At 21.6% G+C, this 14,519-nt stretch overlaps 5 protein-coding genes across 11 annotated transcripts in view; 3 read left to right on the top strand and 2 right to left on the bottom strand.

Moving 5' to 3' along the window:
* Positions 1 to 119: 119 nt before the first annotated feature.
* Positions 120 to 2,536, top strand: RpL13A (ribosomal protein L13A). Its single transcript, XM_003694869.4, has 6 exons — positions 120 to 568; positions 980 to 1,110; positions 1,270 to 1,379; positions 1,580 to 1,725; positions 2,223 to 2,345; positions 2,412 to 2,536. The coding sequence occupies exons 1-6, from the start codon at positions 548 to 550 to the stop codon at positions 2,493 to 2,495; spliced, it is 615 nt and encodes a 204-aa protein (XP_003694917.1). The 5' UTR covers positions 120 to 547; the 3' UTR covers positions 2,496 to 2,536.
* Positions 2,537 to 3,264: 728 nt separating this feature from the next.
* On the bottom strand, positions 3,265 to 5,443 carry Polr2M (RNA polymerase II subunit M). Its single transcript, XM_086912149.1, has 5 exons — positions 5,028 to 5,443; positions 4,521 to 4,733; positions 4,194 to 4,449; positions 3,733 to 4,098; positions 3,265 to 3,633 (listed from the first exon to the last, which is right to left on the bottom strand). Exons 2-5 carry the CDS (start codon positions 4,670 to 4,672, stop codon positions 3,418 to 3,420), a joined length of 990 nt encoding a protein of 329 aa, XP_086768275.1. The 5' UTR covers positions 4,673 to 4,733; positions 5,028 to 5,443; the 3' UTR covers positions 3,265 to 3,417.
* SIDL (SIDL trafficking protein particle complex subunit 10) lies at positions 5,333 to 12,225 on the top strand. 2 transcript variants are annotated; one of them, XR_015293332.1, is made up of 11 exons: positions 5,333 to 5,474; positions 5,916 to 6,133; positions 6,236 to 6,429; positions 6,575 to 6,770; positions 6,845 to 6,956; positions 7,034 to 7,221; positions 7,305 to 7,523; positions 7,661 to 9,091; positions 9,222 to 9,683; positions 9,858 to 10,166; positions 10,288 to 12,225. XR_015293332.1 is itself a non-coding variant. In XM_003694871.4 (11 exons), the coding sequence occupies exons 1-11, from the start codon at positions 5,396 to 5,398 to the stop codon at positions 10,413 to 10,415; spliced, it is 3,549 nt and encodes a 1,182-aa protein (XP_003694919.2). In that variant the 5' UTR covers positions 5,333 to 5,395; the 3' UTR covers positions 10,416 to 12,225. The 2 variants fall into 2 exon arrangements, 1 of the variants encoding a protein (XP_003694919.2); XM_003694871.4 differs by having other exon boundaries at positions 9,845 to 10,166.
* Positions 12,226 to 12,388: 163 nt separating this feature from the next.
* On the bottom strand, positions 12,389 to 13,572 carry Nop10 (Nop10 ribonucleoprotein). 2 transcript variants are annotated; one of them, XM_012488266.3, is made up of 3 exons: positions 12,881 to 13,572; positions 12,633 to 12,675; positions 12,389 to 12,568 (listed from the first exon to the last, which is right to left on the bottom strand). In XM_012488266.3, the coding sequence occupies exons 1-3, from the start codon at positions 12,932 to 12,934 to the stop codon at positions 12,471 to 12,473; spliced, it is 195 nt and encodes a 64-aa protein (XP_012343720.2). In that variant the 5' UTR covers positions 12,935 to 13,572; the 3' UTR covers positions 12,389 to 12,470. The 2 variants fall into 2 exon arrangements, with proteins under 2 accessions (XP_012343720.2, XP_086768290.1); XM_086912164.1 differs by having other exon boundaries at positions 12,389 to 12,553; positions 12,881 to 13,116.
* A 109-nt stretch (positions 13,573 to 13,681) lies between these two features.
* The window catches only part of LOC100868461 (dystrophin), a 410,667-nt gene continuing 409,829 nt past the window's right edge, over positions 13,682 to 14,519 (top strand). For all 5 annotated transcript variants that reach the window (XM_086912122.1, XM_086912124.1, XM_086912121.1 and 2 more), the window contains exons 1-2: positions 13,682 to 13,805; positions 14,417 to 14,507. In XM_086912122.1, the coding sequence (XP_086768248.1) occupies positions 14,417 to 14,507 (91 nt within the window). In that variant the 5' untranslated portion in view covers positions 13,682 to 13,805. The remainder of the gene's footprint in view (positions 13,806 to 14,416; positions 14,508 to 14,519) is intronic.

Genomic DNA, 14,519 nt, shown 5'->3' with positions numbered 1-14,519 from the left:
TTTGTATTTTATTTATTTAAAAACCTATATATTTTTAAAAATTAATTTCAAACATTTTAATTTCATAAATTTGAATGTAAAACTTTATTCTAACACTAGATGGCAGTTTTACATTTTTTCTTTCTATTAATAGTTTTTTTTTATGTTTTGAAAAAATTAATTTTATCTGCAATAAATTTAATAAGAATATTTTTTTAATGAATAAAAATTATAATTAAATATAATTTTACTAAAAAATATTTTTTCAATTATTTAAAATATAAATTAATATATAAAATGTTATATAAATAAAAATTTGTCTTTAAGTAAAATTATAAAATATAAACATTAAAATATATTATATAAAATAATACATAGAAAATAATTGTAATATATTATAATATTGTACTATACTAATGATAAATATATAATAAATGATACTTGTCATTTTTATTTTGCAAAACAAAATATAATGTTGGATGCACTGAAAATAAGTTTTCTTACATCTTCCGGTAAGAGGTTGCATACTCTTCAATGTTCATGGATTCTTTTCCGGTAGGGTGACAAAATGACTGGCTTCAGTAATAAGGTTTGTATGTTAAGTTTCAATGTTTTAAATGATATAACATAGATCGTATTATAGAATATGTTTCTTTTAATTTGCATATTATATATAAAAACATGAAAAATATTTTTTTTAATTAGATAATACGAATTTTCTTAAAAATATGTTCATTTATTAAGTCGTTTACACGTAAATCCGCGTACACGTGTTTTCTTACTTGTTATGTTTGCTCGTAAAATAATACGAGTTCTATATTTCATTATTTTTGAATATTAATATACTATTTATATGATATTGAAGAAATAATCTCATTTTCTAAATTCATCAATTGACATTTGCTATTTGTTATTAATAAAATTAATGATTGAATGATATAAGTATTTTTTTATGACATTTAATAGTAAAAGAAAAATTATAACAATTATATTTTTTCAGCCAATATTAATTGATGGCCGTGGCCACTTACTTGGTCGTTTAGCAGCAATTATTGCTAAAACGATTTTACAAGGCAATAAAGTAATTGTTGTTCGTAGTGAACAACTTAATATTTCTGGTAATTTCTTCAGGTTTGTACAATTGAATATATTTCTCAAATTGTATGGATAATATGGATAATATTTAATATTATAATATATATTTTTCTAATATTATTTATAATTATTAAAATTGAATTTATAATTATTAAAATTTATTATAATATTTTATTAAACATTTTTTTATTTTAGAAACAAATTGAAGTTTATGTCCTTTCTACGTAAAAGATGTAATGTCAATCCAGCTCGTGGACCATTTCATTTCCGTGCTCCCAGTAAAATACTTTGGAAAACAGTTCGTGGTATATTTCAATTATTATAAATTATTTCATTATATTTTATATTTTATTAACCAATGATTATATATTACCTACATTATTTGATAATATAATGAAAAAGATAGTTATATGAGATTATTTAATATAAATTATTAAGAAATTTAATATATATATTTTGTAACTTTAAACATATTGTTTGAATTGTATATATGTTTAATTCATAGGAATGATTCCACATAAAACACAAAGAGGAAAGGATGCTCTCAGAAGGTTAAAAGTATATGAAGGTTGTCCACCTCCATATGATCGTAGGAAACGTGTTGTTGTACCAGGTGCTATGAGAGTTATGTGTCTTAAACCTGGCAGAAAGGTATGATAAAATAATGATTTAAAAAAATATAGAATACTGCTGCACTAATTGGTTGGAATTTTTTATCTTAACTCATTTTTTTTTATCATTTTATTATACATTCTATATTATAAATAAAACTTAAAAAAATAAAATTAATAAATTTTTTAGGTCTTGAGTATTGTTTCACTTTATCTTTTTATTCTATTATCAAAATAAAAATTATCTATTTTACAATAAAGAAAATCCTTATTGATTAAATTCTATCTTAATTCTAGTTACCAATTAGTATATACAGCATGTATTTTCTGTTTTATTATTATATATAATTATATATTATTATATAATATTATATATAATTATTTAATTTTTTTCTACAATGATGGTATGGTAATTTGCGCCTGAATATAATTGTTTTATATTTTGTGATGTTATATTTAACTGAGTAAATAGTAAGAAAATATTTATAAATATTATTATTACATTAAAAAATTGATACTAATATAACAATTTTTTAGTACTGTCATGTAGGCAGATTATCTCATGAAGTTGGATGGAAATATAAGGCTGTGGTACGTACATTGGAGAATAAGAGACGTGTTAGATCAATTCTTGAAGTTCAAAAGAGAGATAAACTCAAGGTACATAAAAAATATTATAAACATAAATATTAAAAGAACTATTTCTTATATTTTTTTTTATTCTAGAAACTTACTAAACAAGCTGGACAAACAGTTGCAAAGGCTACTGCACCATACACAGCAATTATTAATAATTTTGGATACAATTAATATAAAAATTATAAAAATAATAAAGTTCCATAAACATTTTATTTTGATTTATTATTATATTTCAAATTATCATAATTATATATACTTAATCCTTTAATAATATAATAAAATTAGAAAAAATTGAAAGTAGGAAATTTAGAAAGTATTTTTTTAATATGAAGATTTTTGAAATATCTGCATGTTTTTTTTAGAATCGTGGCCTTAAATATACATGTACAATGTTCATAATGTATATGTTCATACACATATAAGATATGTGTAACATGTATTAAGAATTTAGATATTAATCTTAATATATGTGTACACTGATTATATTATAACATTTTTATTCTTGGAAATAAAAAAATTTGGTGAAAAGTAAGTATAAATAAGGAAATAATGGAAAAAAAAATAGAGATATCTAAAAAAAAAAAAAAATATTCAGAAATCAATGCCATCTCTTAAATATTTTTGGAATAAAATTTTTCGCATTTAAAAAATAAATGCTGATAATCAATTCTTATCCTTCTCTATCCTTTTTCTATTATTTGTTGTCCTTTCTTTATGTCTCATTTGCGGCATTTTAAAAATAGCGCAGATTTTAATATTTTTGTCCTATTTTTATCTTTATCATTACTTTCTCTTTTTATTCATATTTATTTTATAAAATTTATGCGCGATAATAAATTATTTTTGATAAAACAATAAATGCATTGATTGTAAATCTATTTTATTTCAGTTCGAATTTTTTTCATGAGAATGTTAAAGAAAATTTTAAAACATAAACAAGTAAAGTTTGAATGTTTAATAAAATGGTACACATATTTTTATATTTATAAAAATATACATATTTTAATATCAAGATTTTCTTAAAATTAACAATTTATTTATAAATATATTTATAAAATATTTATATATATTTGTACACACAATATAATATAAATTAACTTTCTATACTATCTACTGTAAAAACAACAGTTCCTCTTTTATCATTATCTTCTTCATCATGTACTTCATTTTCTTCTTCGTCTTCTGAAGTAAAAGAATCAGATTCTTTCTCATCTCTTAGATAAGTATGTATATTTTCAGGTGAAGGACCAATATTGTGCAAACCAAGTTGCTCAGCTAATCTTTCTGCTGCATGTTTAGCTTGAATTTCCTAAAAATAATATTGTAATTTTATACTAATATAGTAATTTTTTCTATCATTTATTTTATCATTTTATACAAATAATAAAGATATAAAGAAGTTAATTACTTGTAATCTTTCTGTTTGTTCTTTTTGTAGCTTTAAAGATTCATTTAAATTTATCATTTTTGCTGCATCATGAATTATAAGTGGTGGTGTTGCTGCTGTAATTTCCCAATGTTTATTTTGTTTTCTTTGCTTTTCTTTTTCTGGATCATGTACATTAGATTTAGTTGTTTTATATGGTTTAAATAATTCTTTTTTTTTATTTTCATTTTCTAGATTTTTTTTTTCTATTTTATTGACAATATATGTAATGTGTTCAGTAGCTTCTATTTTAAAAGATTCTATTTCTGCTAAATCTTCTGGTTTAATTAAGCTTTCATTTGATGGTACAACTATAATTTTTTTTCTATGAACCCCACATCCTGTAGGCTAATAATAACAAACAATAAAAATTAAAATAAACAATATAATAAATTTTTAAAATATAAAATATAATATGATTTTTAGAAATTAATAGAATTAACCTGTGCTAATATTTTTAAGGGATCTTCTTCATCATCACTATCAAGTTCAATAATTTTAGCAGTATCTTTAATTTCTTTATATTTGCCTGTCCATTCTAATTCATTCATAGCAACTTTACCTTCAGATGCTAAATTTAATCTTGATAAAAGATTAGCTGCCTTTTCAACTTCATTTCTATGTTCTATTTCCTTTAATATTTGATTACGAAAAGATTTTATTTTTTCTCCTTTATCTGGAAGCTTTAATATAAGTGTTCTAGAAAAAAAAATAATTTCAAAAAACAGTCTAATAATATAAGCTAATAATATAACTTAAATTTTACCTACTTATTACTAAGAATTTTATTTTGCCTTTCTAATAATTCTTCCAATTCAAACTTCTGTTTCTTTCCTAAATCTTCAATATATCCTTGATTTTCTTTTTTAAAAGGAGGTGGTAAATTACCTGGTATTTTATTAATTATTTTTTTCTGATACATTTATTTTCTTTTTGTATATAATTTTTTGAAATTATAAAACTTGAAATATTTTAGAAAAAATCTGTAATATAATATTTGTATAAATGTAGGATTAAGATATAAATTAATTATTTCTTAAATATATTTAAATTAAAATATATTAGAATTAAAAGACTAATAAATCAGTAGCTATAATCAAAAACATAAAATGATAATATAAACAATTTATTAACCTTTATAGAAATATTTCTATAATTATGAAAATATAATTCTGCTACTAAGAGTTATTATTTATATATTTTAATATATATTATAATTTTATATTCAAAGTTATAAATTAATTATTATTATTATTATTCTTTAATTATAAACTTACATTTAGAAAGTAAATAATTTTTATTGCACAGAAGATTGCAACAAACAATATATATTGAATACGAGATATCGAAATCTACAAGACTATCGATATTACATGACATGTTAAACGAAGATTTCAATTCCAACCTCAATGGAATTTGTTTAAAGGATTGAAATAAAATGTTAGATTTATTATATTATGTTGAATTTCTATCTATTTGCGACGGATAAAACTATTATTTTTAATTTAATAAAGAAAAAACATTGAAATATTAAATATTTTATTTCAAGATAAACTGAAAAATAATTTTTGTATAAAGTAATAAAAGTGACGTAAAGTTGTAATGATTAAAAGCAAGTTCGCGAAGCAACTGCCAATCTTTAGAAATGAATTGCAATGGGGGGTCGTCTTTGGGTGGTGAACATAGATCAGATATCTTTATGGATATTAAACCAATTATTACATGTAAGTTAATTAATTAAAATTCTAATTATTTAACCTCTTTCTGATGACACTCTTAAGTATTGTTATTTACATCTTCTATGAACTATCAATTTTCATAATATTTTTCTGCTTTTTTAATTAATAATATTTATGATAACAAATTATATGTTCAAAGTTATACAATGCACAATAAAAATTTTTGTTATAATTAAGATCTTTTTAATAATTTTACATTTATTATTTTAATGAACATATGTTATTTTAAATAGGTTAGCATTTTTTTTATAATAAATATTTTTCTATGTATTACAATTTTTTTTTATTAAATTATTATTAAATATATTATTGTTTCTTTATTTTAATCATATTCATTAAATAATATACATTATACAATGCATAATGAAACTCTTATAATTTTTGTTTATATTATTTTAATCTATTCTATTTATTTTTACAATAAAGATGCAGGAGATGATAAATTATTTTCTACATTGGAAAATAGTTTGCTTCAAGCCATATCTGCTGATATGGTAGAATGGCGTAGATCATTTAGTAGACCAATTAAACAAGTTAAATTAGGGGCAACATTTTTGCCATTTTCTAAAGATGTTTTACCAACTGAGAAAGATTGGCATCTTATAAAACAACCAATATTTCATATTTATTGGACTGAATGTTCTGTAAGTAGATTATTATAATTTTTTAAATATTTTATAAGTAAAATTTTTTTATACTTAGATATTTGTTTCATATTTTTCTCATTATTGATATTGAGATTACAGGATGTAGATACTTATAAATCAAATATCAGAGAAGACATAGATAATTGGTTGAAGATATTAACACAGTATCATATTCAAGATTGGATGATTATTATAGTAGAAACTTATGATATAAAAAAAACTAATAAATTATTACCGAGAACAACAGTTCTAGATAAAATTCGTAGTGATTTTGCTGCAAAGAATGGTGATAGGTGAAGTAATAAATAATTGATAGATATTTAATAAATATATTTTATATATTATTTCTTTATTTTATATATATATATATATATATATATATATATATATATATATATATATATATATTTATTATTTCATGTCAAATATATTTTGTAGATGTTGTGCTGTTATAAACCCAATAAAATCAGAAATGCGATCAGCTGAATCATGGAGAAGTTTAATTAACCGTATACGTTATTTAATGCTTGTTGCATATGATAAAAGATTATCTCATTTTGAAGACATTATTAGAGAACAAAGAGAAAATAGAAATCATCCAAATTGGAATTTTTGTCATTATTTCTTATTACAGGTAAATCAAGATTTATATTTTTAATGATTATTTTTGTATTTTCTATAACTTTCAATCATAATTCATTTTTCCAGGAAGAGCTTGCATTTGTTTTACAAATGTTAGGATTATATGATGAAGCATTAGTACAGTATGATGAATTGGATGCTCTTTTTACACAATTTGTTCTTAATTCCAATGTGGGAGGTATATTATTTTTATTGTTTTTTCTTCTTATTATTTTTTTTAATTATAAAATTAATTTGTTATTTAAAAATTTGTAGATACACCAATTTGGTTAAATTTATTTCAAACTCCATTAAACAATTGGGGTGGTGTTAATTTAAGTAATGGTATAAATCATCATTTAAGAAATCTTCTGGCTGAATGTAAAGCATCATTATTAGATCTTAGAAGTTACTTATTCAGTAGACAGTGTGCCATGTTATTATCACTTAACAAACCATGGGAAGTAAGTATAAAATAAAATTTTTATTCACAAAAAGCTTGATTTCATTGTGAATATAAATATATAACTACAATTTATTAATTTAGGTTGCGCAAAGGTGCTTATCATTTGTTCATAATACATTAAGCGAATTACGTATATTAGAAGTTCAACGACCTGAAGGGTCTATTGAATGTTGGTCTTTTCTTTGTGCATTAGAAGTATTGCAAGCTTGTCAATTATCGTCTTATAATATTGATAATAATCAACAACTGGATCTTTGCTCCTTACATACAGCTAGTTTATGGGCTCTTGCTAGAGATAAAGTAAGTTGCTAGAAGTATTGTATAATTTTCTTAATTATAGAATTTCAAATAAATATTAGTTTATAAAATTATATTTTTTATATAAATTTTATTTCAGTATTAACTATATAGTTAATCTTTATTATAATTTATTTTAGTTGGGAAATTTAGGAAAATTATGTGGATTAATGCCAGGAAATGAACCATCTAGTGAACAGTTACATACAGTTGTTTATTTAATAGCTGGTATGGGAGATTCTGAATCACATTTAGAGGGTAAATTAACACCTACTGATAAATTAAAAGAAGCACTTTCATCAAAAGAAGCATTTAAAAAACAATATCTTGAACATGCTGAATTGGCTATGGGTACCTATAAACATGTAGGTCGAATTCGATCAGCCAGATTAATTGGAAAAGAATTAGCTCAATTTTATAGTGAACTTGGGGAGAACCAAAAAGCTGTTGCATTTTTATCAGATGCTTTAAAAACATACACTGATGAAGGTTGGAGTCATTTAGGAGCTCAAACTCAACTTGAATTGGCGCAATGCTACAAGAGAATGGATGATGTTGAGAAATATACAAAAATATGTGCTGCAATTGCTAGTTTAGATGTATTACACATTACTGTGCGAAATACTTATTTTGAAGAAATGTTTGGATACATGAAAATGATCTCATCTCCACAACCTTTACTCATAGAATTTGGATGTGTTTTTGTGATACATAGTATGGAAATTAAAGTGATGGATAAAATTGTTCAAGACTGTGTAGTTAATATTGAAATAAGTATAGAAAGTTTATTTCCTAGAGAAGTAAATTGCACTAAAGCATCTATATCTGTTGAAGAAATTCAAAAACCTCTAATATCTAATAAAAAAAAAGGTTCAAAATTAATATCTGAACCATTAATTCCATTGTTATCAAAATGTACTTTAGAAGATATGAAACCATTTGATCCAAGTTTACTTCAATTACAAGTATATTCGTATTTAGATTATAAAGAAGATAAAAGTCTTGGATCTGCTAGTGTTATACACAGAAGCACTAAGCCTATTGTAAGACGTTCTGATAGTACAAAACATAGAAAACCATCTGTAAATGCAAAAGGTGATTTTAGTAAAGCGTTATTATGTAATGAATTCATTGTAAAACCAGGTATGAACACATTTACATTAACTAGACGTGTTGATCAACCTGGTTTTTACAAAGTTGGTCAAATATCATTAGTTATTGAAGAAAAATTGGAATTTTTGTCTCCTATTTTAAATCCTCGATTGTGTTATGAAGTAGCTAAAACTCAGCCTATAATTTCCATGAAATGTGGTAGAGATTTATTGGCAGGCCTTATTCAAGATATAGAACTAGTTATTATGAGTGGAAGTATAAAAATAACAAAGGAAATGAAACTTAAATTACGTACGTCTAGGGGATTAATAATAAAAGTCGATAGCTCACAAGAAATAATGTCTAAGGAACTAGAAATATCACTGCCACTTTGTGAGCCATTTCAAACAATACAATTAAAGTTTAAAGTTTTAGCTGAATTACCACCAAAGAAAGATTCATTATCAATAGAACATAAGGTACTTTTTTTATATATTTATATTATTTTAATGATCAAAATTATGTATATATTAGAAAAAATTATACATATAAAAAGGAAAAAATATTTATAAATATTTATATTTTTTAAATATTTATATATTTTTGTAGTTGAATATACAATGTCCATGGGGTTTAGAAGAAAGCATTCCTTTACATTTTGGTCCACCACTTATGTCAAATATGAAACTTCATACAGCAAAACAAAGAAAATTTCTGCAAATAATTGTAACAGGATTAACAAATCATCTTCTACAATTAATTGAACCAGAATTAACAACAGTGACATCAATAGATGTTAATTTTAAAAGTTTAAATCCTATTGCTGGTCAAAGATTAATAATAGGTAATGGGATAAATGTATCATTTATGTGGGAACTTGAAATTGGTAAAGATGAAAAGTCTTTGATGCCAATAAAGACTGATTTTCGTGTAAAATATATATCAATCAATGATACTGAAAATCTGAATGATTCATATACTAATGATGATCCTTTGCAAATTCATAATTTACAAAGAATGGAAAAAGCATCCAGTCTTTATAGATGCAATTTCGATATTACAGATTATGTGGTAAGAATATAATTATTTCTTTGATTTTGTTTAATCCATATAAATTAGTAAAATTAAAGTTTATGTAAAAATTTCTTTAATTGATAATTTAATTAAGTATAAAATATAAAGTTTAAAAATATTTCAAAAAGGTGAGTTTCTATTTATAATATCATTTCCAGACTTTATTTACAGTGTCTTCAAAAGTTGAAGCAGCTGGAAATGGAGGTGAATTTTGTCGTGCTGGTAGCATGTGCCATCTTTATCTTACAGTAACACGTATGTTACCTAGTCCAAATCCAAATCCTTCACCACAATTAATGTATGAGGTTCTTGCTGATCAAGCTATGTGGGCTGTGTGTGGTCGTACTGCTGGTATTGTGTCTTTGGAAGTATTAGAAAAACAAAGTGTCACATTGGACGTGATGCCATTAACTAGTGGTTATTTACCTCTTCCTATTGTTAGATTGTCTCGATATATTCCTGCACCAGAATCAAAAAGTGGTAAGTATTATAATATAAAATATATAATATATTAAAATTTATCTTTTATTTATAATAAAATTTAATATAATTTTTATATTTTCATAAATTTATATCACAAATATTTATTAACTTTTTTAAGATATGATTCGTAAAAGTGAAATAGTTTCTAGTTCAAGACTAGAACCATTTAGCCCTGGTCAAGTTTACAATGCTAGTAAAGCACAACAAGTTCATGTTTTACCAGCAGCACCTTCAGAAGCAAATTGAATGCAGATATTGGTATTAAAAATGTATAATACATCTATGGCATTATTAAGTGCAAATTGTATGTATATTTATCAAGTCAGTTTCTATGTTATTTGGTATATTTCTATGATACTAAATAATATTATTATTAATTTATTATTCATTACTATATTAAGCTTGTTTATGTTTTTATATTTTTTAATTGAAATTTGAGTTTTGGACAAACAAAATTTATATATATTGTTTGAAATTATATGTTTATATAATGTTTGTTCAAAAATCAAATTTTAATATACATCACTGTACATTTATATAATAAGAATTTATAAACTTAAGTTCTGCCATTAAAAAGCAGAGAAACAATATGACAATATTTGAATAGTAAGTCAAATTCCAAAGTTTCTTAGTTCTGTAATACAACTATAATATGATCTTTTTTTCATGCAATAATGTGATTTATGTTTTAGCAAACTTATTAAATAATGTTAATTTTCTAATATTGTTATGTAGTCCACACATAATATTCAATCAATATATTTTTCTATTCAATTTAATTCAAAGCAAATCGTAAAAAATTTATTATTTTTAATATATGTACTTATAATTTTTTCATCATGTACATATAATAACATAATTATCTTAAATTATTTTCTATTTTTTAAATATTTGATTTTTTATGAATGATTCTTATAAGTTAAATTTATGATAAAATATTCATGATATTATTTGACTTTGAAACTCTTACAAATTATTTTAATTGTAAGATGGTTGAATATTTTTTTGTTGAATACAATTCTGTAAAATCTGTATAAAAGTTTATCAAGAATATACTCATAATATGAATAAGGACTTGAAATTATACATAATTTGTATAATATAAACAATATAAAAATATCAAGAAAAAATTATTAACATCTCAAGGATAAAGATGTTGTGTTCTATAATAAATATTTGTGAAAAATGTAAGTATATGTAAGTATATATAAAAAGAACAAAAAATATTAATAATATAAATATTATTTATATTATATTTAGTTCTTAGTTTCATTGTTCAAAATATAAATATTGCAAAAGGTATCGTTATATTGCCATGTTAATTAAGAAATTGCCTTTTGATTTAATAAATATTTCCATTTACCATGTAAATAAGATAATTATTGTAATACTCAATATAATATTTATATATTAGAAAATGTTAAAAATCGACATTTATATAATATAAAATAATATTTTTCAATGATATAAAATGTATTTTACAGAAATATCATGAAAAAGTTTATTTCTATATTATTTATTAATTAATAGATAGATATAAAATATTATGAATAAATCAATAGATATATATTCAATTCATTTGAAATTAAATCAATATGTATATTTTTAATTATTTTTAATGCAAAATATTAAATTTCATTTTTATATGACAGAAAATGAAGATACACACAAACAGTGATCAGATAGATCAATTGTGTATCTATTGTTATTTTGCATTTTAAATTTAATATAACATATATAATGAAAATTGTAATATTATAAATTATTAATACAAGTTGAAGTTTGTATTAATAATTTTATTGTATCTGTATAAATCCAGAAAAATTTTAATTTGTTTAATAATATAAGCAATTATTCATAAAATTCTAAAAATATTTCTGACATAATGTTAAGATTACAAAAATGGTAGTTATGTAATCTCATTAATTATTTGATAAAATTGTATCCTACTCAAAATAATTACATATTGTACAATAAATTAAAATATAATTTTTATTTTTTATATGTACATGTTAAGATGAATTAAATTCTGAATAAACAATTTTATTAAATAAAATGAATAATTAATCCATTATATATAAAATATTTATTGCATTTCAAATATAATTTATATTAAATACAGATAAAATGATATTTAAATTATCAAATAGAGAAGTTATAAACAATCTTTTTTCGTATATATATTCAAAGAGTAAGTATATATATATTATAGACATATATATTTTAAAATTTATACTATATTTATCATTATAATATCATACAATATATAAATATATAATTACATATAAAATTATATAAATATTAGTAAGTAGGTGCTGGTTGTTGTGTGAGTAACAAACCAAATCTTCTTTTTAATGTTATTCTTTCTCTTGAATATTTATCTTCTGGAGAAAATCGTGCTGTAATTATTTTTTTATATTAAATTATTACATTATTTTATAAAATAAAACAAAATCTATTTACCTGGATGGGCTGATAATGTCGGTTTTCCATTTGGATCAATTTTCTATAAAACAAAAATATATGTATAAATAAAACAAAAAATAAGGTTATAAATATAAGGTTATAATTATATATCATACAAAGCATAAAAATTTAACACTTTCATTTGTTAATTTATAATATATAAATGTAGAAAAGAAATTCACTTGGACTTTAGTAATAAATATATATAACAATTTATAATAAAAAATATGTTTTATATTTATTACTTTTAATGTGTATACTCGATTTCCATCTTCATTTAAATAATACATTAAATACATTTTTGTGTTTTAATTTTTTTTAATTTTTTTATTTAAATTTGCTTAGTTTGTTTTAGTTTGTAAATTTAATTTTTTAATTTCAGCCTCGTGGTCAATCGTTTTTTCTGTATATAATTTTGACGCATGCGTAGAATGACTTGAAAATAACTTGATCGATTATGCAGATCGATTCATGCGATTTTAAATTTAAAAACTTTTAATAAATAAAAAGAATCAAATTAAGACAACTTGATTTAAAAATAACTCTATATTTTAATAACAATTTTTTAAAATAAAGATTAATTCTAAATTTAAATAAAGCTTATTTAACAATATAAATATAAACTAATTTTAATAATTAAATTTCATATTTCATAAATTGCTATTTAAGATAATATTTTTTTATATATATTTTTATTAAATGCTAAAAATTATTTTAATTTTCAATAACATTTTTATTTATTTTATTTATTATTTATGAATTGTTGTAAAATTATGATTTCAAACAATTAATAACAATTTTATATTATATTCAATTTTAATTTTAGCTTGCTGATATTATGTATTTTAAATGAATTAATAATAAATGATATTCTTTACTAACAGAATTTAAATGTGACTCGTGCTTATGTCTCGTGGATGAAAGCTCTCATCGTTCACACATGCAACAGATCCGTGGGTGTAGAAGTTCTGACAATTCTTCTTACCAAAGTCGACATTCAAACACGCATGGTTGATGTGACGAACCATCAGATAGTCACAATATAGAGTGTTACTTCCGTTGACAAGTAAATCATTGTCAGTATGAAACGAGTATTGCCCGTAACAGTATATTTAGTCGTAGTTCTCGTTTTTATAAACATTTTCCTAATGTTTTTCGACGATATTTAAGGTACTTATATATGTATTGTTTATAAATTCATTCATTCGAAACGATAATTTACAATTTGATTTAATTTGTTATTGCTATAATCATTAATATCTAATCATTAATACGTATATCATATTAATTTCATTAATGATAACTTTATCAATTTGAATAATTTGAAATTCAAAAATTGGATCGAAAAAATTTTTTTTAAATGCAATTATATAATTTTTATATCATAAATTTTATTATTTGATTTTATATAATGATTTATTATATTCATCTTTTATTTTTAATAATTTATTTAACTTAGTTAGAAGAAATTAAAACACATATTTATTATTAAAGAAACTATTGAAATATTTTAACTTATAAAAAATTATATTTATTTAAGATTGAAATTATGTCTGAGAAAACATACATTCAAATTGTATTATCTATAAACATTCTATCTGTAAAAAATAATCATATATTGATATTGATATATCGATTATCTAACTAACTGAAATACTGATTTTGTAGTTTGATGTATATTGTATGAGTTATAATGTTATATATAAAAAATTGTATTTTATTATAAACAGAATTTTTTTTTTTAAATATTCACAACAAAAATTGTACTTATATTTTTATAGATGCAACCAAGAAAAATTCGTTGGATTATTCAAATCGAAGAAAATCCATGGCAAGGTGAAAGTGTCGAGGAGCAAATTTCTAGTATTAAAGGTAATATCAATT

This window comes from Apis florea, unplaced genomic scaffold (genome assembly GCF_048593485.1).
Source record: "Apis florea isolate Af1SG1 unplaced genomic scaffold, ASM4859348v1 contig_3367_pilon, whole genome shotgun sequence".
NCBI lineage: Eukaryota > Metazoa > Arthropoda > Insecta > Hymenoptera > Apidae > Apis > Apis florea.
Note: the sequence above shows the minus strand (reverse complement) of the source record. Positions and strands in the feature narration are given on the sequence as shown.

Excerpts from the sequence above, each read along its gene's own strand:
- SIDL (XM_003694871.4), top strand. The coding sequence starts at position 5,396 with ATGAATTGCAATGGGGGGTCGTCTTTGGGTGGTGAACATAGATCAGAT. Across the intron at positions 5,475-5,915 it reads TATTAAACCAATTATTACAT|ATGCAGGAGATGATAAATTA; the intron begins GTAAGTTAATTA and ends TTTACAATAAAG. Across the intron at positions 6,430-6,574 it reads GCTGCAAAGAATGGTGATAG|ATGTTGTGCTGTTATAAACC; the intron begins GTGAAGTAATAA and ends TATATTTTGTAG.
- RpL13A (XM_003694869.4), top strand. The coding sequence starts at position 548 with ATGACTGGCTTCAGTAATAAG. Across the intron at positions 569-979 it reads TGACTGGCTTCAGTAATAAG|CCAATATTAATTGATGGCCG; the intron begins GTTTGTATGTTA and ends ATATTTTTTCAG. Across the intron at positions 2,346-2,411 it reads AAAAGAGAGATAAACTCAAG|AAACTTACTAAACAAGCTGG; the intron begins GTACATAAAAAA and ends TTTTTATTCTAG.
- Nop10 (XM_012488266.3), bottom strand. The coding sequence starts at position 12,934 with ATGTATTTAATGTATTATTTAAATGAAGATGGAAATCGAGTATACACA. Across the intron at positions 12,676-12,880 it reads ATCGAGTATACACATTAAAA|AAAATTGATCCAAATGGAAA; the intron begins GTAATAAATATA and ends TTTGTTTTATAG. Across the intron at positions 12,569-12,632 it reads GACATTATCAGCCCATCCAG|CACGATTTTCTCCAGAAGAT; the intron begins GTAAATAGATTT and ends AAATAATTACAG.
- Polr2M (XM_086912149.1), bottom strand. The coding sequence starts at position 4,672 with ATGTATCAGAAAAAAATAATTAATAAAATACCAGGTAATTTACCACCT. Across the intron at positions 4,450-4,520 it reads AATAAAATTCTTAGTAATAA|AACACTTATATTAAAGCTTC; the intron begins GTAGGTAAAATT and ends TTTTTTTTCTAG. Across the intron at positions 3,634-3,732 it reads AACAAACAGAAAGATTACAA|GAAATTCAAGCTAAACATGC; the intron begins GTAATTAACTTC and ends TATTATTTTTAG.